Here is a 23,206-nt window from a genome sequence, read left to right as displayed (position 1 = left end):
GGTTTGGAATAGTCTGCTGTGCGGGAGAAACCATGAAATAAAACTAGAAAGATGTCCGTGATCCCCGCAAGCCTTGCTTAGTAAAGACATAATACAGCAATTAGAGGGCAATGAAAGGCCACAGGTAAAAGGCAAAATTAATAACTAATAGACATTCAGGGCTCTTTATCTTCCTGACTTATACTTCATCAGAGCAGTTGTGTGGGAAGAACTGGAAGTGATGGGAATGGGAGTATTGGTTATGCTGACTTAGCATTTTCCCCTAGAGAGGGAACCTCCAAGGTCTTTGCCTCCAAGTTCCTTGCCTGGTTGAACTTTGGGGTTCAGAGTAAGAATGACCAACGATGGTGACCATAAGCCTCTCATCCCTTCCGAGTCCCCTGCTGCTCTCAGGCTGAGCTCACAGTCCCCGGCTCCCGGGACCTCCCAAGCACACTCTATGGTTTGCAGGTCATTGTCCAACGGTCCCTGGCTGCCAAAAACCTTTCCCATGCCAAAGGGGGCTCGCTGATGGCCGCGTACATGAAGGTTCTGCCTCTCTTCCTGATGGTGATGCCTGGAATGATCAGCCGCATCCTCTTCCCAGGTGAGGGGGAGTGGTAACCTGGGAATGGTAGGGGGGCCATGGCCAGACTACTGACTCCCTAAGCTCTTGGAAGTTTAGATGGGTTTAGATTTGGAGAACCTTTGCTCAAATTCCCCTCTGCTATTGACTCCCTGTGGGACCTTGGCCAAATATTACTTTATGTCTGAGCTTCATTTTCTTGTCTATAAAAGAAGGAAGTTAGTATGTCTTCAAAGGACTTCTGATGAACTATGTTACCCACCTACCACCTGAGGTGACAGATACAAGGTGCAGAAAGAGACCAACAGTTTGAGACAAGGATACTTGATTGTACTTATTTGTTACAACAGTTCTCCATTCCCCGTTTTTTTTTTTTTTTTTTAACTGAGGGCTTGAAGTAGCAATAGACATGAAAAGAAAAGGAGGGCCATTGTTATTTTTAAAAAATGCACAAGAGGACAGCTGTAAGCTCACAAGGAAATAGAGACAAGTAAAATAGTTTTAAAAGTCATGTGAAGGAATTAATTTACATATTTTTAAAAAGCCAATAGTCTGATATGATAACTCATATTTTCATATAGAATCTTTTTTGGGGGTTCTTCTCTGTATGTGAGGAAATGCTCTTTTTTGGTGTTGAAATTCAGAATTATTTTTTAAATTAGAAGTTATGTGAGATCATCTTTTAAGGTCATTTCTAGCTCTGACTGTATGATCTTATGCAATTGAATGGGCCTTGGGGTTTTGGATTTATTTTCCTGGTGGTGGAATAATTTTTGTTGCTTCCCTGAAGCCGTGTCACTAACTTTTCTTAAAAAACAAAAACAAAACAAAACAAAACAAACAAACAAACAAACAAAAAAACCTTCTCCCCAATTTTTATTATATTATGGCCCTATTCAAATAGTAATGGTGGTCTAGCCTCCATTGGTTAGACAGCTGTAGCCTGGAGTCAGGCCAACCAGATTCTTCATCTGTGAAATGAGAGGGTGAGACTAGAAGATCTGAGAGGTCTCTTTAGAAATTTGATAGTTTGAACCTTGAAGGATGGTGCGGAGAGCAAATGGGCAAGACTTCAGCTGTCTCTGCCCCCTTGTTCCCTCTTCCAGGTCTGATGGGGAATCAGGAAATGTGATTTTTCAATCTTCCATCTGTCATTTTGGGAATGTGACTTGGAAGCTCCCTTAACCTTTCTATGCCTTAGTTTCCCTATTTATAAAAGAAGGATACTAATAATTTCTGGACTACCACACTGCATGGTATGGGGATCTAGGAAGAAGGGTTTCAGAAGCTTCTGGAGTGCCAGATAATGATTTCCCTGTGCTCTGAGGGATGGGACTAGTTAAGCCAGCCAGTGTCACCATCCCCATTGACAGTCATGGATCCAGGACCAGCCTTCAGGTGGACCAGATCCATGCCTTGTTAGATTTCCCACTTTTCTGGGCCCAGACTTGAGGCAGGAGGGGGATCTTTGCCAAACCATGTCTCGAGCTCTTCCCCATGTTTTCCTGCACAGATTTGGTTGCCTGCGCTAGTCCTGAGATCTGCCAGAAAGTCTGTGGCAACCCTGCTGGATGCTCTGATATCGCATACCCCAAACTTGTTCTGGAGCTCCTGCCCCTAGGTATGAGACCTCCCATGAAGACAGAGTGAGAGAGGGGTATTTGGTGAATATCATCTTGTTTTGGGTTCTGGTTATAGAGTAACGGGGATTCCAAGCTGGCCCAAGGCTCGGCTTCAGGCTCTGGGCTCCAGGCTGGGCTGCTTATATTTCTACTCAGGACAAGGCGAAAGGTAAACGATAACCCAGTGGTTTCATCCTAAGAAGGGCTGATCAGGGTCTCTCCCACCCTCCAGAGGACCCTCCTTCTACTCCCCCCAATACCCTGTGATGGCAGAGGTTGCTAAAAGCAAAAGGCTGTGGCTCTTGCCAGGGCCTGGGGGATTGTTGGAGGAAAAAGGAACAGAAGAAGCCAGGGGATAACGACTGTTACGGAGAACTGTGTTCCACAGTTCCTTTCCTCTGCCTCCCAGGGCTCCGAGGACTGATGATGTCCGTGATGGTGGCTGCTCTGATGTCCTCCCTCACCTCCATCTTCAATAGTTCCAGTACCATCTTCACCATGGACCTCTGGCTCCATTTCCGGCCCAAATCTTCTGAATGGGAACTCATGATTGTGGGCAGGTGAGGAGGTTTTGCTGACCTCCCCTCACAAATCCTGACCCTCTCAGAAGTCTTATAGCCTTTTTTGGAAGGAGACAAGGGAGCAATAAATCCATGCTGTTTGGGAGGGAGAAAACAAACAAAACACAGAACCCAACTTCAAGTTCCGAGAGATAGAACCCAATCAGTAATTTTTCCACAATGGCAACCCATGCTATCAGGGGGTAGGTGGAAGAGAGTTCCTTCAAGTGTGGGGAGATCTTGCCCAGATTGACAGGGAGACAATCTTGTGTTGAGGCCATTAACCATGAGACTGGGATGAAAGAAAAGGGTATCTGCATCTTCACACTGAAAGCACAACATGTGCAACACATGTGAATATCTTGCCAATAAGCTCTTCCAGTACAGGCTGGAAGATGCCGTGATCCGCCCCCCTTCCCTGCTCCCCCTCCTCATCGTACCTTCTAGGGCTGGCAGGATTTCTGGCTCAGTGGGCAGGGGGAGGCCTTTCCCCATGGATGGGTAATGGGAGAGAAGGGGGAGCTAATGCTGGGCCTTTCTCTGGGTGGGACCTGGCTGGACCAGAGTGTTTGTGCTGCTGCTGGTCGTGGTGTCAATCCTCTGGATCCCGTTGGTGCAGGCGAGTCAAGGCGGCCAGCTCTTCATCTATATCCAGTCCATCAGCTCGTACCTGCAGCCTCCGGTGGCCATCGTTTTCATCATGGGCTGTTTCTGGAAGAGAACAAATGAAAAGGTAGAGTCTGTGGGGTCTGTCCTTGTAGAACTGTCTAATGTCAAAGTTGAAATGAGGCTTTGGGATGTTCAGTGTGGCCACTGGAAGGGCCCTTTGTACTGACAATACCGCAGGGAACGTCGGCCTTAGAACATAGATAATCACAACCAGGAGGACCTGAAAGAAACAAAAATAGAATTTCTGAATAGGAAAAAACCTCCATAAAATCCAGGATTTCAGAATTCTCCTATTCTAATCCATAGTTAGAAAAGGAATCCTTCCTTTCCTTTCTTTCCTTTCTTCCTTCCTCCCTCCCTTCCTTCCTCCCTCCCTCCCTCCCTCAGCCCCTCCTGACTTCAAGGCTCTGTCCACTGTGCTGTCTGGCTGCCCCCACAATCTACTTTTCACCTTTGCTTGAAGACTTTTTCACTCCCACTTCTCCCTTTAAAGCTCTGCACAAGTTCCACTTCATTTAAGAGGATTTTCTGATCCCCGCCGTTAGTGACCCTCATGCCCCCCAATCACCGCATATTTGTTTCATGCAAGTCTTGTGCTCACTTGTCTGTGAACGGACTAAGAAAGAATCCCTCAGAAGAATAAACTCTCCGAGGGCAAAGACAGTCTCACTTCCGGCTTTGGTCCTCACTAAATGTCTGCTGATTGATTGATTGGTTCACGTGACAGGGAGCCGGGGGATGGGGGTAACTCACTAGTTTGATAGTATTTTTTTCCTTTCCCCCACACATCGGCCCTCCAAGGAACCCCAGGACACAGAGCCTAGGATTTCAGCACCAAAGGGGGCTTTGAAACATAGAGCAGAACATGTAGACATCGGATCTCCAACGCACAGCATAGAATGTTGGAACTTGAAAGGAGGGAAGCAAGCATTTATTAAGCCCTTGCTGTGTGCCAGCAGGATGCTAATTAATTTACACACACCCCTCGCTCGATCCTCACAACCGCCCTGAGAGAAGGCGCGTTACTCCCCACTTTAGAGCTGAGGACACGGAGAGATACCTTGTATTACACAGTATCTGGAGGCCACCCCCAAGCCCAGACACTGACCCCGTCCCTAGCAGACACGGTCAGCGCCTTGGAAGCAGCAGCTTGGTCAGCGGCAGAGTCGGAAAGGGGAGAAGGGCAGGGGCTGCGGGGAGGACCGAGCGCGCTGAGCCGGGCTCTGCCCGCTGTTGGCAGGGGGCCTTCTGGGGCCTGCTGGTGGGCCTGTTCATAGGCATGATCCGGCTGGTGCTGGACTTCATCTACGCGCAGCCCCGCTGTGACGAGCCCGACGAGCGCCCGGGCGTGGTGAGGTACATCCACTACCTCTACTTCTCCATGATCCTGTCCGCCGTCACCCTGGTCACTGTGGTCACAGTCAGTTGGCTCACCCAGCCGCCCACTACGGAGATGGTACGTTTGGCTCCGGCCGGGGAGTTCAGGACCCCCCCCCCGCAGGCCGGGGGTCCCCCGCGAGCTCCCCCGCTGCGCGCCCCCGCGCCGAGGCCCATTCCTGGCGGGGAGGGGGAAGGCAGGGGCTTCTGCGCTCCAGCCTCCCCATGGCAGGCGCGGAGGCCACGGAGTGAGAGAAACCCCTCACGGGCCGCTCCTTCCGCCTAGGTCACCCGCTTGACGTGGTGCACTCGCCACGACCCCCCCATCCAGGAGGAGCAGGGACTAGCGGACCCCTTGCCCCCGAGCCTGTCCAAGAACGTGGCCCCCAGAGGGCAGCGGCGCCAGGGCCCGCTTCGAGATCACCCAGGACACGGCTGCTAAACCTCAAAGCTGTAAGTGAGCCTTCTCGTTCTGAAGCCTTGGAGTTTATTTTTATTTTTTCAGCTTTTAATTTGCAAAATACATGGTTAGTTTTCAACTTCACTAGCGCAAAAACTTTTGTGTTCTAAATTTTTCTCCCTTCCTCTCCCCCTCCGGACTTGACAGCAATTAATCCAATGTATGTTAAACATGGGTAATACTTCTATACACATTTCCACAATTATCATGCTGTGCAAGAAAAATCAGATCCAAAAGTTAAAAAAAAAAAAAAAGAGAGAGAGAGAGAGAGAGAGAGAGAGAGAGAGAGAGAGAGAGAGAGAGAGAGAGAGAGAGAGAGAGAGAGAGAGAGAGAGAGAGAGAGAGAAAGAAAAGAAAAACAACAACAGGTGAAAATTCTATGTTGTGATCCACATTCATCTTTCTGGGTGCAGTTGGCTCTCTCCATCACAAGACCATTGGAATTGACCTGAATCACCTCATTGTTAAAAAACAAAAAAACCAAGTCCATCCACAGGTGTGATCATCGCATAATCCTTTTGTTGCCATGTATAACGATCTCCTGGTTCTGCTCATTTCACTCAGCATCAGTTCATGTAAGTTTCTCAGGCCTCTCTGAAATCGTCCTGCTAATAGTTTCTTATAGAACAGTAATGTTCCATAACATCCACATACCACATTTTATTCAGGCATTCTCCAGCTGACGGACATCCATTCGGTTTCAGTTCCTTGCCACCACAAAGAGTCTATGTTTGATGTTAAATTTTATTTTGCTTAAAGAAATATACCTGAGGCTCAGATGAGTTACATTTGAGCTACACAGGAGTGTCCTGGGCCCAAGACCTAGGATTTAAAGTCAACACCTGGCCTGTCAGTTGAATCTGACATGAAAGGTCTTGTTGGCTGAGTGTCTTCTTCCCTCGAGGTGTAAATGTCCCTGTTCTGTGAAACAAAACGAATATTCCTTATTTATTTGCTCCTACCTCCCAATCCCTGGAGCCCCAAGAATCCAGATTAAAATCAGATCTCAAAAAAAGAGATACTTGGGGTAGAGAGAAATAAAGATACAAATGAAAAGGCCTCACAAATTTATACACAATCTTTTTCTAAAGCTAAGGGCTCCTCTCCACCTCCCCCTGCCATTGGATAACACCATGTAATAGTGTACTATAGCAGGATGGCCTCAGAGTCAGAAAATCTTGGATTCAAATTCACCCCTCCATCTCACCTTAGACAACTCTCAGCCTGTAAGGTACAGAAGATTTGCTAATTTGAATCAGTGGAAGAAGTTTCCAGACCAGGAGTTATTAAAAGTTGAAATCATAGGCCTGAAACAAAAGCAAAACAAGCCTTGAGTCAGGTTTTCTCCTGACAAAAGAGGCCCAGCTATATTCATGGATTTCTCCCCTCTGTTAATGTGCTCCCACCAAGAAATCTAGAACAATGAGTGGATGATATTCTAACCCCACTCCCTCCACTTTTACCTCATCCCAAGATCTGGAAGTTTGCTGACACACCATTTCTCATCCTCATTACTATTTCATGATTCATAACCCGATAGTTAGTCTACATTCTTTGAGTGAATATAAACTCATTTAGAAAGCTCTGAAATGTTTTGGGGCTTAATTCAATTAATATAATGCCATCCACAAACCAGCAACTAGGAGACCTCACATTTTATAGAGACTTCCTCTAGTTGTTTTTCATAATATCCTCCATAAAAAGCATCTGTGGTCGCTCACATACATCATATAGAGCTAAAAGCAGTTATCTCTGTTGTATCTATGCAGGACTATTTAAAAATTTTAATTAAATTAATTTTTAATATACATTGCATTATGAATCATGTTAGGAGAGAAAAATCCAAGCAAGAGCAAAAAAACATGGGAGAGAACACATAAACAGAACTTGTGTTGCTTTACATTCAATCTCCATTATTCTTTTATTCTGGATAAAAATAAACTTTTTATCTAGAGTTTATTGTGATTGCCTTGGATGTAAAGGAATCTTTTAGGATATTAACATATATGGATGACATCTTATTGAAAGAGAACATTCTAGGATGCATTTTGTTCAATCAAGTCAATTTTTTTCCCAATGGTTAACAAATAATGAGCACAATGAGATTTTTTTTTTTTTACTCTGCACTGTTCAATCAAATGTTTGTAAAGAAATGATCAGTTATAGTGACATTTACAAAATCTTGCTTATCTCTTTATATGTTTTCATCAATATTACTTCAATATGTATGTTGGTTTCTAAATAATTTGTAGAGATAAGAAACTAGATACATGACTCTTTGTAATCATTTTGCTTCTTTCCCTCTCAAGTAGCTGGGAAATTGATCATAATCTCTGGGGTCTTTGAACTTATTTAATATTTTAATCACCATATTTCAATATAACTGATTTCCTTTGTAATCTTATGTCTTATTTATGCACATAAAAACACTATTCTGAAAAGGAGTCTATAGTTTGACCAGATTTCTAAAAGGTTCCATTACCCTCACATAAAAAGTTAAGAACTCCTCCTCTATAGCCTCAAAACTGTGTCATCTCCAGACTGGACTTTTGTTTTAGATTTGGTGTGGACCAGCTGTTCTTGACAGCTAAGAGGCACTAAGCAGAATGCTGGGCCTGCAGTCAGGAAAACTTAACTTCCTGAGTTCAAATCTAGCCTCAGACACTTAACTAGTTGTATGCTACTTAACCCTGATTTCCCATTTCCTTATCTGTAAAATGAACTGGAGAAGGAAATACCAAGAAAACTCCCAATGGAGTCACAGAGAATCACACACAAATGAAAAACAACTTCACAACAAAAAGAAATAGTTTCATTTTTATGATTTATGTTACATTCTTCTCGTCCAGCACCCTGTGATTTATTTCTTGAAGAAGATATTCATAATATTCCCATGTGAAACTTCTATAAGTAACCCTTTATTCTCTCATGTCTTGATTTTAAACTATAACTCTTAATATTTTTCACCATTTTATCCTATTAGTATTGAAATCAGCAGAGATAGTAAAACTCAACTATTACTTTTTTACCTTCTCATGCATCCTACAGATATATCCCTTTACTTAGTCCCCATCCCTTTCACCATCTGAAAGTTCATAGTACTGTTTTCAATCCCTGACTGTGTCCTTCTCAAAAGTGGCTCTCCATCAGGTTGGACCTTCTCTTGGAAGGAGTGCTGCTGAGGTTCTGTGGAGTAACATTCCTTTGACATTAAGATCTTGAATTTAATCCTTCAAAAAGTATCAGAGAGTCCCTTGATACTCCCTCTGCCAGTCTTCCCTGACCAAGGAAGATTTTGCTACAGGAGTTGTAGAGAGGGTGTATACTAAGGATCATGAGTCTTACCACATTGCTCTGGGATCCATTTCCATTGGACTTCACATCCACAGTTCTGTCTCTCAGAGGCACAAGTTGGCATTTTATAGTTCGAGAAACAAGTTTAATGAATCATCACAACTATGCCAGAGGGCTCTCAAACTGTGCATTCTCTTCATCCATCAGTGTCTCTACTGTTCTGTAACCTAGAGATCATAAAGAGGGGTGGGAAGGACCCACAAGTGCAAAAATGTTTGTGGGAGCCCTTTTTTTAGTGGCAAGGAACTGAGTGGATGTCCATCAGTTGGAGACTGGCTGAATAAGTGATGGTATATGAATGTAATGGAATATTATTGTTCTATAAGAAATGACCAGCAGGATGTTTCAGAAAAGCCTGGAAAGACATGAACTGATGCTGAGTGAAATGAGCAGAACCAGGAGATTATTTTACACGGCAACAAGATTATGTGATGATTAACTGTGATGGATTTGGCTCCTTTCAACAATGCACTGATTCAAAATAATTCCAATAGACTTGTGATGGAAAGAGCCATCTGCATCCAGAGAGAGAATTATGGAGATCAAATCATGGTATTTTTTACCTTTTTTATATTGTTGTTGTTTGCTTATTTTTTCTTTCTTTTGGTTTTTTTCTCTTTTGATCTGATTTTTCTTACACAGCATAGAATTGTACAGCTTTAACCTGCTTGCTGTCTTGAAGTACAGGGAGGTAGGGAGAAAAATCTTTGCATGTGTTTGGAAGAATAAAATTCTCCTGAAAACAAATAATGAGCCATCATAGCTACATCTTCAATCCAGGGGTAAAGTACATGGCATTTTTTAAACTGTAGATTTTTTTTTAGGTAATGTTACCACAAAACCATCCAAAGTAAAGACAGCCATCATATGGCTCTGTGGAATGGACACCAAGGCTAGCGAGACACCTATGAAGAAACCTGAACCTATTGTGGCTTCCTTAGAAGAAAATACTCTTGTCAGAAGGATTCTGGATGTCAACCTGATCATTTGTATTAGCACTGCCATATTTCTCTGGGCTTACTTTGCCTAATGATGGTATGGGGATGGAAAGCAAAGACTCAGCTGGCTTTCAAGGTTTTACTCTTCTGATTTTTTATTTCATAAAAACATAACAGTTGGTGGGTTTTTTATCTTGGGTTTTTTTAAAAAACCACTATGGTAGGCCTTCAAGACAAATGAATCTTAGATCAGCATTTTTGTAAGAGAGGAGATGAAAAGACGGGAGAAAAACAAACCATCTTCATTTCTAAAGTCCTTTGTTGGAAAAGTGCATAGTTCATTGATTGGAGAGATTTTAAATGACAGAAGAAAAATCTTTAGCTTATTTGTCCTTTCTCTGTTAAAAGGTACCCATAAATCAGGTGTGAAATGAGATGGAGTTTAGCCAAGTAAAGGGGTTAATGAGTACCATATTGTGTTCATTCTTTACACATTTTACTTTTATTTTTTATGGAGAGGCAACTGGCATAATAGGTAGTGGGCAGGCCTGTGAGCCATGCAGACTTGAGTACAAGTTTTGCCTGACATATACTATACTAGTTGTTATTTGGGGTCTGTCACTTAAAAAGCAATTCTGGGACAATAAAATTATAGAGAAGATGGCAAGAAGGGAAATTCCTCATCTGGTGAATCTATTAATGAAATTCTAAGTACAGTCCCTAATAAGGTCTCAACTAGAAAATCCGCTTTTATTTTCCCTTCTGTGTTTTGTTTTCCTCATAAATAAAATAGCATGACCATGTAGAAAGGAGGAGGAAAGGGAGGATGGATTAGATGATGCTTTATTCCTTTTTCCAATTCTAATATGGATTGTACCAAGGATCTTCATTGGTCAGCCTTCTCAACAAGGTAGGCTTAATAGTATCTAAGGAACTGATGGAGAATGGTCTCCACCTGACAACAGCCAGGAAATAGGAAGTCTAGACACGCTGTCTCCTGACTTCAGAGTCATTAACCAAGGGAATTCCTTCCCACTCCCCCTTTCCCAAAAGGGAGGTATAGGATAACTTTGGATGACAAAGAACCAGTTCTGTCTACACAATGTTTAATATAAGATGGCCTATCCCTCTACTATTGGGCTATATCCTTAATTAATCCAATGATTGCCATTGCATTAGTCTGAACACATTCACTACTTAACTAGCAAAAATTCCTTCCTCTTTAATTGTTTTGGAGGGAATGTGTGTGTGTGTACCCTTCCTGTTTTTTAGTGACTTTGGAGGGGAGGAAGAATTGTGTGTGAGAGAGCGAGCATGCCAATTGAGCACTTGTCTAGGCTCTCTATTCCTCATCAGAAAGCTTATAATGTATGTCACCTGTTTATATTCACATTTGTACTGTATCACTCAGCCCATGTGTGATAAAGAACCTGTTGATCACTTTCTCCTTTTTCTAGTCTCATTCATATGGTGAACATATCATATATGTTCTGTGACTTTTAAAATAAAATTGTTAATGGCTTACACACCAATTTTCTCAGGCCTCCCAACACAGCATACTTGTGAAAAGGGCATTCTCCCATCCAAGACCAATAGTCCTCATCTCTGAGTAAATGATTATTCCTGAGGCTGGGAGGTAGATTTTCAATTTCATTCTCACAGGAACTTTGGCTCTTGGAAATGAATGGTAAGAAATGGATGAGTTGGCTCCCAGCAAATAAGTTTGAGCCATAGAAAAACCAAGGAATTTTAAACATTTCCAATGCTAGGACTTTTCATGGAAAACCAATTCAAAGGCCGTCTCCTTTTCTCATGGTTGTCATCCCAAGAGCCTGATTCCCAGGCATCTTGTTGGAATTGGATGGAAAGAACTGGAAGAGGCAGAGTAGGTAATTCAACCAGCTGAGAGGGCACTTCTCTAGTGAAGGCTCAGACGGATCCAAGAAAAATCCACGGCTTGTCTTTTCTGTTAAAAGGTACCCATAAATCAGGTGTGAAATGAGATGGAGCTTAACCAAGTAAAGGGGTTAATGAGTACCATAGTGTGTCCACTGTCCTGGACAAACATTTAACTTTGGGGGTAACGTGGACAGCAAATCTTTAGACCAAGAAGCTACTCACCTGCTACATCAACCAAGAGCCTGGGTAACTCACCTTCCATGCCATGTTCTTCTCTGACCAGATAAATTCCTGAACTCAGTCTAGCCTGCTTCCTAACCTTTGTTTTGTGTGAAGATTAATGATAGTAGAGCACAATGAGATGGAAGTAGTCTGGTACCATCCCCTTGATTAGGGAACAGATTCCCTAACCTTTTAATTCCTTGTGGTTTGTAAGCCTATGGCACAGACATAGAGGAAGCACCTTTTGAAAGGTCCCATTTCCACAGGCTGCAGTGGACCCCATCTAGCTTCCCTTTCAGACCTCCTGTAGGCTTGACCACCCATGCTACTGCTGCTCATTCTGGGTTTGGTCATGTCTGGTAAGTAGTGCAGAGGGTTGTCCCTCTGACCTTTACAAGGCAGTCTCAGTTTTTTTCTTCTGCAGAAGCAGAAGAAAAAAACTGAGACTGCCTTGTAAAGGTCAGTTGAAAAAACTAATATGGTTGTCAAGCCTGAAAATTAGGAGACCTAGTTAGGGGTATATAGGGAATAATAACTATGTTCACTTGGGGCTCTCAGCACGTGCTCAACTCTCCTACAAATTACTATCACCAATAATGAAACAGGGAAAGGCAGAAGAGGAAATGAAAAGTGGGGAAAAAGCACTTGGCAACTGCTTCTCAGGAATCAACACAAAGTTTGGTTGGTTGCTTCTACAGGGATTTATTTAATGGCACCTTCACCCTGAATTTAGATGAGAAAAATCTCCCTTTCCCTCTCTTGGATCATAGGTTTGGTTTTAATAAGAAACAGTGCTGTGGGATTATCATCCACATGGAGCTTGAAATCGCAGCATTAGAGCTGCGAGGGAGAATAGAGATCTCACAGCCTGAAATAATTTCCTCTTTTTAATGTCTCCAGTGCTCATTAGCTGTCCCATCCCTCTCTCCCAGCAGCTTCACTTTTTCTAATCTCTTCTTGGCTTTCATGTTCCAGTCTTCCAAGAGCCACCATGTTTCAGTGGAAAAGGGACCAGACTTAGAATGAAAGGGCCTGGGCTGGCATCAGAGCATCCATTACCCCCTGGATCTGTTTCCTCCTCTGATCTTTCAGTGGCTTGATATCCCAAGATTCCATAATCTTAAGCTCCTGTGAATGTGACAGGGTCCAACCTGATAGCACCATCTCTCAGAAGCTGCAGCTGGTTTCAGGGAACTTTCCAGCTCTCCTAATCTTTAAGATTGGCGGTTTTCTGCTTTAAAAGGGGACACAGTATGTTTTATTTAAAAGTGTTTCCATCATGTGATTCACCTTGATTTGTCAAGATCTGGTTCTTGTAGCTGGGGACCTACCTGGGACACAGTTTTAGAAAGGCATGGAGCTTCCAGGAGAATCCTATTCTGTACTGTAAACCACTCTGTACACTTCAACAATGCTTCAGGGAGGGTTTGAAAAGAGGCTTTATTACCAAACACTGCTCTAATTAAAAGAACAGGTTGTAAGGTTACCACAGAGAAAGATTATATATACATAGCTTCACATCTGATTTGGCTTTTACAAAATGCCTTCAAGAGATGAAAAATCCAAAGAGCCGAGTAGTGGACTCCATAGAAACATCGGAACATTAAGGAAAATGAAGGGAAATATGCAGATGAATAAACACGCTCCTACTGTGCATGCTGACCTGCTGGATATGATAAATTGAGAAGCAAATACAATTTCTTTGGAAAGAGCATCAACAACGCAAACGAATTCTTCCTATCCTCCTGTCATTGGCCACTTGCTGATCCTGACATCAATGTATACTTTTAGATCATAGAATCTTAAGTTCTTGTAAATATCTCAGCGTTATTCTGAACTAGTGTTGGGAAGGCAAAAAACATTGGGTTCAGAAGAAAAGTGTCTACAATATTCCCAGCAAATGATTAATCTCTGCTTCAAGGTCACTAGGGCGGACCTCACTACTTTGGGAGGAGTTATCAGCACATTTTACCATCAGAAAGCTGCAGGCAGATGGGAGGGATGGAGTGGGGGAGGCACTGCTGGACAAATTTCAAGTTTTGTATTAGGATGCATAAAACATGAATATATACGTTTAGGGTTACTGATGCCATTATGGACATCATTGTGTGGAATAAAAGCCTGACAATCAGTGATGTCCGAAAAATAAATGGGCTACCTCTATAAAGGTAGTGAACAATTACCTGCACTGTTCAAGAAGAAAGGGGATGGATATGTCACTTCCAACTCGGAAACTGTTGTTTTTTTACAAGCATAAAATGATCCCAGAATCGGATGTGCTCACAAACACCATAAACGACCAACTTGGTAACATTCTGTCTGGTCACTGGCCTGTCACATCTTACCCAAAAGCACATGCCCTGCATTTTGACCACCAATGCATTGTCCACAGAAATATGTGGCACTAAATTCCAAATGAGGAGCTAAGGGACATTATATGTTGGGAAGGGGGAGGGGAGATAGGAAAATTAATTTGAATAAAAAGTGAGTTTACATTTTAAAAAACAAAATAAAAACTAGCTCTCATAAAAGCTAAAATTTGCCATCATCTGAGAGGGAAAGCATAAAACATGTTAGCTTAACTAAGGCAAAATATAACATAAAAATAACGTAACTGAGCTTGCTATAGAAGATGTGGCAGGAAAACCATTTTAGCATTCCAAAGAGTGAGAAAATTATCTACCCCCATTTATGTTTAACCACAGGGAAAGATGTCAGAAGCTACGTCTGTGCTCTGACCAGAGACTCCATCACCACTAATTCTGGGTGTATGGTCCAAACTTTGCTCTTCCTACGCAATCCAGGTACCGAGAGAGAGGTCTGGGAGGAAGGGTGTTGCATATTTTATCTTGGGATAGAGAATAACCAGAACATTTTTGTATTTGTGGAAAATTTCTGGGTTGGGGGCTGAGGGATGAGCCTTAAGAATGAAAAGGAGAATAGTGTGGCTTATGAGAAATGAGAATTTTGCTCAAAACACAAGCACCTACTCATGAATGGGCTGCTGCTCATATAATTAATATTTGTTGTCATTCCCTTTCACACATGGGCAGCAGCAATTCATCAATCACAAGGGCTATTTATGTCTCATGTAAGCATGATCAAGGAGTAATTGTATACTCTCAATACATGAGTACTGACTCAACCTTGCTCCTTATGAAAGGTAACATGTTTCCATATTATGCAAGAAAGATTTGAAAGAAACCAGATTATCTTAGAATTTTGTTAGGAATCTTTTGTGTTTCCATTATGACTTCTATATTTACTTTAAAGACTTATTTGTGTATATTATTAGTATTTAGGAATGAATATATATATATATACACACACACACATATAAATATACATATATATAATAAAAACGGGGGCTGTTATGTCATGTACAAATATATTGATATTTGCACTCATAGCTATATCAAACTAATGATTCAGTTGGGCGAATTTAGCCTACACTAAGAAAGTATAATTAGCAAAATCAATACAAGGGCTCTGCTAGACCTTAGGGAAAACAATAATTTTTTAGTTTTCTAGAAATCTAGAAATTTAGTTTTCAAGTTTGACATATATGGAGAGTAGAAAAAAAATTATCACTTTTTTTGGGGGCTGTTAGGGAGGAAATGTTCCAAACTTATGAAGAACTATGAGTGTTGGGAGATTAGGAAATAAGAATTTATTATTTTCCTAGCAGTAACAGTAATAAACATACTGCAAACATTAGGGATGGGCAATTAGGAAATGCACTGGAAGCAGCAGTGAGCTTGGAATAAGCAAGACTAATGTTCACGAGTTCAAATCTGGCCTCAAACACTTGCAGTGTGCCCTGGACAAGTCACTTTACCCTACTTGCCTCAGTTCCTCAGCTATGAAATGAGCTAGAGAAGAAAATAACAAATCACTCCACTATTTTCACACAAAAACCCCCTAAAATGGGATCATAAAGACTGAGGAAGACTTAGCAACCAGCTAGTCGAGTAACTAATATGATCTTTTCTTCTCCAGGAGTCATGGTTATAGTTCCCTCCTTAGGGCACCAGAGGGAGCAGGATTCTAAAAAGCAGGCAAGTTCCTATGAAGAGTTTGTATAGTTATTTCTCTCTGTAGGAATGATGTAGACCAGGGGTTCTCAAACTACGGCCCATGGGCCAGATGCAGCAACTGAGGACGTTTCTGCGCCTGCCCAGTTATGGCAAATGGGCTGAGGGGCAGAGACAGAGTGTGTAGTAACACACTACATAGTCCGGCCCTCCCACAGTCTGAGGGACAGGGAACTGGCCCCTAGTTAAAAAGTTTGAGGACCACTGATGTGGAGGAACAGTATATATCTTTAAGAAGGCACCAAACATTCATTAGCAGCAGGCAGAGTAACCTTTGTTTATTCTATAGTCAATGGGAATATTTACTGATGCATTTCTTTGTCATAGGAACTCTGTAGTTTGGTCAAAAATCTGGCTTTAAATCCTAGCTCTGCCATTGGGACTGGGCAAGTCAGGTCACTTCCTCGGTCCTCAGTATAAAACAGAGATAATACTTGCAAATACCCACCTGAAAGGGCAGAGGAGCAAATGTCGTATGTGAACTGTGATGTCAGAGAAATGAATAACATTATTATTTTGGATGGGGGAACACAGAAAAAGGATCTGAATTTTAGGAACTTATAAACTGAAATAAAGAAACAACACAATTGGGGGAAAGTATGCTGTAGACAGAGTCAGAGAGAGCTGGGTTTGAATCTTGCCTCAGCTGTTTACCAACCTTGCCTTTCTCATCTGTAAAATGGGAATGACAGTAGCACCCACCTCTCAGGGTAGATTTGAGAAGATAGGGGGATTTACAAACCTTAAAGTGCTATGTAAATGTAAGTTGTTGCTGTGTTATTATTGGAGATGTTATAAATTTTTTGACTTAGAACCAGGAGAAATTAAAAAATTCTCTAAGATACCAAGTCCCATGTTTAAATGACAATAAAAGCAAACACACCCAACATTTTGCCTTGAGATATGCGTTTCATATAAACCAAAAGATACAGTTAATTCAAATTAATGATGAGCCTAGGATAATGTTCAGTCCTTATCAAGTAACAATGAAATGTTCAAAACAAAAAAGGAACAGTACGCGTCTTTCTACAGTCCAACGGTCCCAGAAGGCACTATATGAGATACATCCAGAGTTTCACAGGGTGACAAATCCAGCAGTCACCACCAGGGGGCATGAAATTCTGCACTGAATCAGGTAGAATAACATTTCTTATAAGACAGCTCCTCTAACATAGGATCTAAAGTTCAGGAAAAAAGCCCAAGGGGCAGGAAGTAGGAGGCTTGCATAATTAGTGTATTTTATTAAATAGTTAATGCATTGCTTCTTACTTATTTGGAACGGCTGTATGAACAGCAGCAAGTAAAGCTTCCTATGTAAGTTTCCGCAGCAGGATTCTTTCAGCCCTGTTTTTCGGTGTTTTTTCCCCCTCCCACTAAAGAAAACATAACTTTTTCAAGACCCAGATCATTTAGCTTTGAGTGATAGTCCCATTGTCTCTTCTTTCTATGCAGCAGGAAGACCCTGCATAGCAGGGCCTTTTATCTCCACCAAAAGCTTTTCACTGTTTGGTCTGGATGGAGAGGAATTCATTTTTCCTTGCTCCACTCAAAAGGAAGGAAAGGGGTCAGAGCACTTGAGGGTGTTCTTCACAAAGCAGTGCTCTCTGAATCATTCTCAATGTCCAGCAAGAGGCGGCTGGCCAGGTCTTTGCTCGCTGGCTCCATGTGGATTTCAGGAAAGAGGTTGCGAAGCTGTTCTGGAACATTAGAGTTGGAGTCTGGATAGAGACAGGAAAAAACAATGTCATCAATAAATCGTAGAGGGCAGGCCCCTAGTGAACAGTGCAACAGGAACAGTTTACTTAAGGTTCTCTGCATGCACACACATGCTGTCCTGACCACAGAATGGGGCAAAGGAGTGGAAGCACCAAGGAGCTTCGGGACTTAGCTGCCACACTGACGCACTGCCCAGGTTCAGTTTCCTCATCTGTAGAATGGAACGAAAAATTCCCATCCTAACTACCCAGACAGCCCTGCCGTGAGGGTGAAATGGGCCAACCACTGTACGAGGGCATGTTCATGGTGCTGCTCTATTTAAGCACTACTATTCCCCCCCCTTGGTTCTGCTCAAACTAGCAGGTCTCAGTGGTGAAAGAAAAAACTCTTAGAAACTGGCCCTTCAGCTATCAATGTCATGGCAGGAGCAGGGAACCTTCCTGCCGACCGCTCTGTTGGAGCTCTGGAGAGCCAGAGAAAAAGGTTGGTGTCACTTGTGAGAAACTGTCCCCTGAGACCTCCAGTATGGCCACTAAAGTAAGGGCTATGCCAGAGGCAGAAGAAACCTGGCTAAGATGCCAAATGGGAATTCCTCAAAGGAAACTGGAACTCTGTGTTCTTAATAGCGAAAAGGGGTGGGCTATCAGAACATCCTTAATGTAAGAGGACAATAGCAAAGAGCTGCTCTGGTCTTCTGAAGCATACAAAGGCACGAACCAGCGCCAAGAACAAGCCCTAATAAAAGTAATTCCTGCCTAAATACACTAAGAACCAGGAACGAGTCTTTAAAAATCCTCCACCAGACCAAGGAAATAATGGCAGTTGTGCCATTTCCATCTCACGGGTTCAGGGTTAGGGAAGTCTCCTTGGGGAGTATGGCGGGGTGAGAAGACCAACAAACTGGGGTAAAGGGGACAGAGCCTCTAGCGCTGACACTCGCCAGCCATGGGACAACGGGCGAGTCTATTGCTCCCCCTGAGCCTCAGCTTTCCCAGCAACAAGAAGGAAATAACTTTTCAGCTTGCCATAAAGGCTGTTTGAAAGTTTTAAATTGCTATGGAAATGTTAGCTAAAAATAATGATGAAAGGGATAATGGTGGAGAAGGAAGGGCCACTAGGCTCGACTGCCCAGTATGGAGGCCTGAGCGTCCATGCTGGTTCAGGCTCTCGGGCCAACAGCCAGGACACTTAGCTCTGAGAAGGATGGCAAAGGTTGAATTGTACAAGAATCCAGTTCTTCACATCACCTTCAAAGGTGCAGGAAAGGCTAAATGACCTTCTAGTTTCTTTCATTAAACCATAGAGCTTTGTCTTCTATAGGTTCAGCTATAACTTTTGCTAAATCTTTTACATTTTGTTCCAGTTTTGCCTTCTTAGGGTAGCATGATCCATATGCTGTGAATCAGAAGGGGTACTTAAAAAAAAATCTGTCCTAAATGTATTTTTCTTAGGCTAAAAGGAGTTACTAACCTGGTTTGATCCAAGAAAGTTGGGCTAGGGGAACATATTCAATATGCCGTTCTATGCAGAGCTTTGTGTAAGAGCCCTCCTTCAGTGCTGCACTGGGTTGAGAAGTCTTGAATTGTTATTTGCAAAGAGAGATACTCAGAAAATTTAGGGTTTTCAACCCTGCTCTACTTCCTGCCTGTATGACTTCCAACAAGTCACTTCACTGTCTTAAGCCTCAGTTTCCCCATCTGAAAACATGGATAATATTACCTGCCATGTCAGCCTCATATAAGGACCAAAATGAAAATGTATGCCAAAGTTATCTGTCACTTAGTACATGCTTAAAAAACCAAAACAAAACAGGACGTGTGGGAGTAAAAGAGGGAGACTCTGGAAAAGTGAGCCCTACATATTACAGCATATGGAGGAGGAAACGTGACTAAGGGGAACAATTTCTCTATGTATATTTAGCTTATAAGCTGAGATTGCTCACATTCTACAGCAGATTTTTTTGCTCTCAAAAGGCTTGATGGAAAGAACAACCATATCTCAATGAAACAAAAACATGAGATGGTTGCAAGTTGGTCCCACAGTCTCAGTAAAAGTCAAGCAAACTCCCCAAACCTTAACATTCTGGGACAAGGTGAGGCTGTCACCAGTGACCACAAGGAGCCATCTGCTTCAAAGTGTCCTGAATGATTTTGGTCACAATGATCCTGTGCAAAAAAAGGTGGAAGGATAAAAGATCCCGCCACCTTAACTACAGACAGTGTCTGAGATTAATACAGTTACCACAAAATCCAGGCTGTCTGCTGCAAAGAAGTCCAGCTCTACTGTCACTGGCATTCAGGCACTGCTAGGGCTACAACAAGGGGGATCCAGGGCTCTCTCCCCCCCAAGAAGCTCCATGGCCAACTGTCTCTTTTGTCACTACAGCTTTAGCTCCCCTGGCCCCCTTCACCACTTTCTTCACATCCATAGCTCACAAAACTAGCTACAAAGAACATAGACTTCCCATGGTTTGGAAACTAACATATGTTATGGCAGCTTCTTTAATCCCTAAGCCTTCAGATCTTGCTAATCATAGATTTTTTATTGACTTCCGAACAATTACTAATTTACAATTATTTTATCAACTTGATAGTTTGTACCCTGGGCAAGTCCCTTTTTCTCTGTGTCTCAGTTTCCACATGTGTAAAATAATAGGGCTGGAGAGGATTAGACTAGATGCACCTGAGATCTCTTCTAGCTATAGATCTATAATGATGCGATATCTAAAGGCTCCACCAACTCTAAATCTGACCCTATGAAATGAATTAATTTAACAGCTGGAGCCTAGGGGCCATTGCCCCATGCATTCCCAGCACAGAACACATGACAGTAGGTACTTCATCACACGTGGTCTGGCTTCCCCTTCTGTGCCCCATGCTGGAACTTGTCAACGTTTTCTCCTGGCAAAGGGGTCTTTAGAAGTGTGGAGAGTCCTCAAAAGTGCCAAAACAAAGCCAGTTGGTTTGAGTTGACAATTGGTCATTACCGACAGCAGGACCTACCTTGCAGCAAGCACAGGTAGAGCAGTAAGCACTCTGTAAAAAGCACTCCCAACACCCCATCCCATATCTCATCTCAGCAGATATAGTCTTACAGGTTGATTCATTTAGACATTTAGCTGTAAACAACTAACTCTCACCCTTTTTCCTCATTGGTCAAATTGGATAAATGGCAAAACTTATTCAATCCTGGGCTTTGGAGTCTGGAAAACTTGGGGTTTGGTGTCTATCCAATGCTCACTTGCTGCTGTGCAACTATGGGCAAAAGCCCCTCTGAAATTCTATAGAAAGGGGATGACCCCGAAGAACCTACCATGCAGGGAAATTGTGAGGTACACATGGAATAATGGTCACAAGCTGCTAAATGAACCATACAGTCCCCCAGAAATGTCAGTGGTGATCTTTGCCAACAACATGTGGGCAGATTTCCTCCATTTCAACCAGAGCTTCCTTTGTAAAGGAAACTCCCCGTATCTCTTAAAGAGTAGGATGGGCTGCCCAGTGACTCCCCATTCCTCTACTTCCTCCCCCCAAAAGAATGGCTTTTTCAGTACAGTACTCTAATAATGAAAGTGCATGTCTAAACATAAGAGCCCACTTCTGCTGATGATCACATACAGAGGAGCTCAAAAATCAGCTGAACACAAAAGAATGGGAAGCCTTAATCCCTGACCTCACACCACTCCCCTAAGGAGAGAAGCTTCAGACCCCAGAAAAGCCACTCTTCTCTCCACTAGTAGAGGGCCCTTAAATACATACGGAAAACAGTTACTCACCACCCAGGGATGGAGAAAGATTGGATTGAGGCCTATTACTTCAAGATCGCTTTTTAGCAGCCACTTATATTTGGAGACAGAGTTAATAGGACAGTGACTAAAATGAGACAGTTATGACTGTGCAAAGCACTCACCCCAAAAGACATTTCTTTTAATATGACCAAAAGTAATGGACTTTCCCCACAAACTTGTGGTTTTCTCTGCTTCCAAAGGATAAAAGCGCAGGACTGGGGAGTCAGGGAGCTCTTGGTGCAGAACCCTACCAGAGACACCCTGCTGTGACTCTCCCACATCACTTAACCACTGTGAGCCTGGGCTCCTGGCCAGAGAACGGCCCAGTCTCACGGGGTTGGTGTGAGGGCAAGGAAGTAAACACATGCAATCCTCACCACAGGATCCAAATACCAGCTAACATTAAGAATTATCCCACCGGCTATTTAGAGGAAGCTGGGCTTTAGATCTCAGAGGATGGATAGGATTCAACAAAATGGATAGTGCTGTATATATTGTATTTAACATATACTTTAACATGTATGAGACTAACTGCCATCTAGGGGAGCGGGGAGAAGGAAGGGAAAAGCTGGAACAGAAGGTTTTGCAAGGGTCAATGTTGAAAAATTACCCATGCATATGTTCTGTCAATAAACAGTTATAATAATAATAATTTAAAAATGGATAGTGCTCATTTACTAGCCAATGTGGGGAGTCTTTGTTTTCCTCTGCAAAATGGGAACATATTCAAATGGATGTGGCCAGGCTCCAAGGAGATAATGTATACATAAATGTGAATCATTATCATTACTGCATCAGTCACACCAGGTGTGAGCATTTTTCAGCCTTCTGTCAATTTAAATGTGTTAATACAGGTCTTTCATTCCAAAAGATTTTCTTTATGATCTGTTAGTGGGTAGATGAAGACATTAAATTTAGTGCAAGCTACAAAATTTGACCAGATGTGGTTGTTGAATATAGCTATTAATATGAGGCAGAACAGAGGCTAAAAAAGCAGTAAGACCAACCTCAGGGATACCTGCTGACAGATCTGTGAACATATACAGTATCCATATTAATTAAGGACAAGCACAAAATAAAGCCACTGCTCCTTAAGACATGCACTATTAGTGGGGATGCAGGCAAGCAAGGTTAGGATAACCAGTTAGTAACAGGCACTTGTGCACAAGTATGATTGTGAATTAGCAAAAAATATTCTGGCCAATCATATGCCTTTTCCTTACCATTAAACTTCCAATTTCAGTTCTTACTGAATAATGCAGGTCATACATCTAAATTATTTAATAAAATCGTTCAATTAGAATAATCTTTTTCTATAGCCTATTACTTTAACATTATTATGACTTACATTGCTACCTTACTCAAGAGGGCAAAAATCTCAAGCAAAGAAATCTCTTTTTCAGGCTTGCTTCACTTGAAGGACAATTAAAAGATACTTCTCATTTATATATCAGAAAATGTCTATTTTTGGACACTAGACTGTCTGCTGCAAGGCCACTGTCATTATTTGCTCAACAGCTATCATTCTATCCAGAGGCCCACCTCTTTGTTCTGTGTGTCTCAATTCAATGCTTTTAAATTCAGGACTAATGTTTTCAGGAACATGTTTTTCCCAAGCTTATTAAGTGACTATTTCTCAGAAACACTGGCTCTTTCAAGTAGTACAAGAAACTGCCAAATTGGCCTAATTTTTAAAAATTATACAGATGCAGTATGATCTAGTATAAAGATTACTGGATTTGGAATCCAAAGCTCCGGATCTGAGACTATTACACAGTACTATCCACATAGTACTTGGCCTTCTGAAGAATATTTTGTCAATTGTAAAATGGGGGACTTTAATTAGGTGATCTCATAGTTGGGTTCTTAACCTGGGGTTAATGAAATTTAAAAAAAAAAAAGTTTTTGAAAATTATTTTTCGATAGAATTGGTTTCCTTTGTA

At 42.2% G+C, this 23,206-nt stretch overlaps 2 protein-coding genes and 1 long non-coding RNA gene across 6 annotated transcripts in view; 1 reads left to right on the top strand and 2 right to left on the bottom strand.

Moving 5' to 3' along the window:
* Positions 1–10,014, top strand: part of SLC5A11 (solute carrier family 5 member 11) — a 61,506-nt gene extending 51,492 nt beyond the window's left edge. The window contains 8 exon segments of the mRNA XM_074280043.1: positions 451–586; positions 2,079–2,186; positions 2,597–2,747; positions 3,312–3,480; positions 4,657–4,872; positions 5,080–5,171; positions 5,173–5,246; positions 9,432–10,014. Coding sequence (XP_074136144.1) covers positions 451–586; positions 2,079–2,186; positions 2,597–2,747; positions 3,312–3,480; positions 4,657–4,872; positions 5,080–5,171; positions 5,173–5,246; positions 9,432–9,637 — 1,152 coding nt within the window. The 3' untranslated portion in view covers positions 9,638–10,014.
* Positions 2,747–4,080, bottom strand: LOC141549951 (uncharacterized). Its single transcript, XR_012484466.1, has 3 exons — positions 4,018–4,080; positions 3,188–3,636; positions 2,747–3,074 (listed from the first exon to the last, which is right to left on the bottom strand). It is a non-coding gene; the product is annotated as an uncharacterized LOC141549951 (long non-coding RNA).
* A 6,961-nt stretch (positions 10,015–16,975) lies between the features above and the next one.
* The window catches only part of ARHGAP17 (Rho GTPase activating protein 17), a 136,879-nt gene continuing 130,648 nt past the window's right edge, over positions 16,976–23,206 (bottom strand). For 2 of the 4 annotated variants that reach the window (XM_074280039.1, XM_074280042.1), the window contains one exon: positions 16,976–17,478. In XM_074280039.1, the coding sequence (XP_074136140.1) occupies positions 17,348–17,478 (131 nt within the window). In that variant the 3' untranslated portion in view covers positions 16,976–17,347. Of the gene's footprint in view, positions 17,479–22,486; positions 22,535–23,206 lie in introns of all 4 variants that reach the window. The other 2 variants (XM_074280041.1, XM_074280040.1) reach the window with 2 other exon arrangements.

The sequence above is a fragment of the Sminthopsis crassicaudata genome, chromosome 1 (genome assembly GCF_048593235.1).
Source record: "Sminthopsis crassicaudata isolate SCR6 chromosome 1, ASM4859323v1, whole genome shotgun sequence".
NCBI lineage: Eukaryota > Metazoa > Chordata > Mammalia > Dasyuromorphia > Dasyuridae > Sminthopsis > Sminthopsis crassicaudata.
The sequence above is the reverse complement of the archived record's forward strand: the minus strand, read 5'-3'. Positions and strand labels throughout refer to the sequence as shown.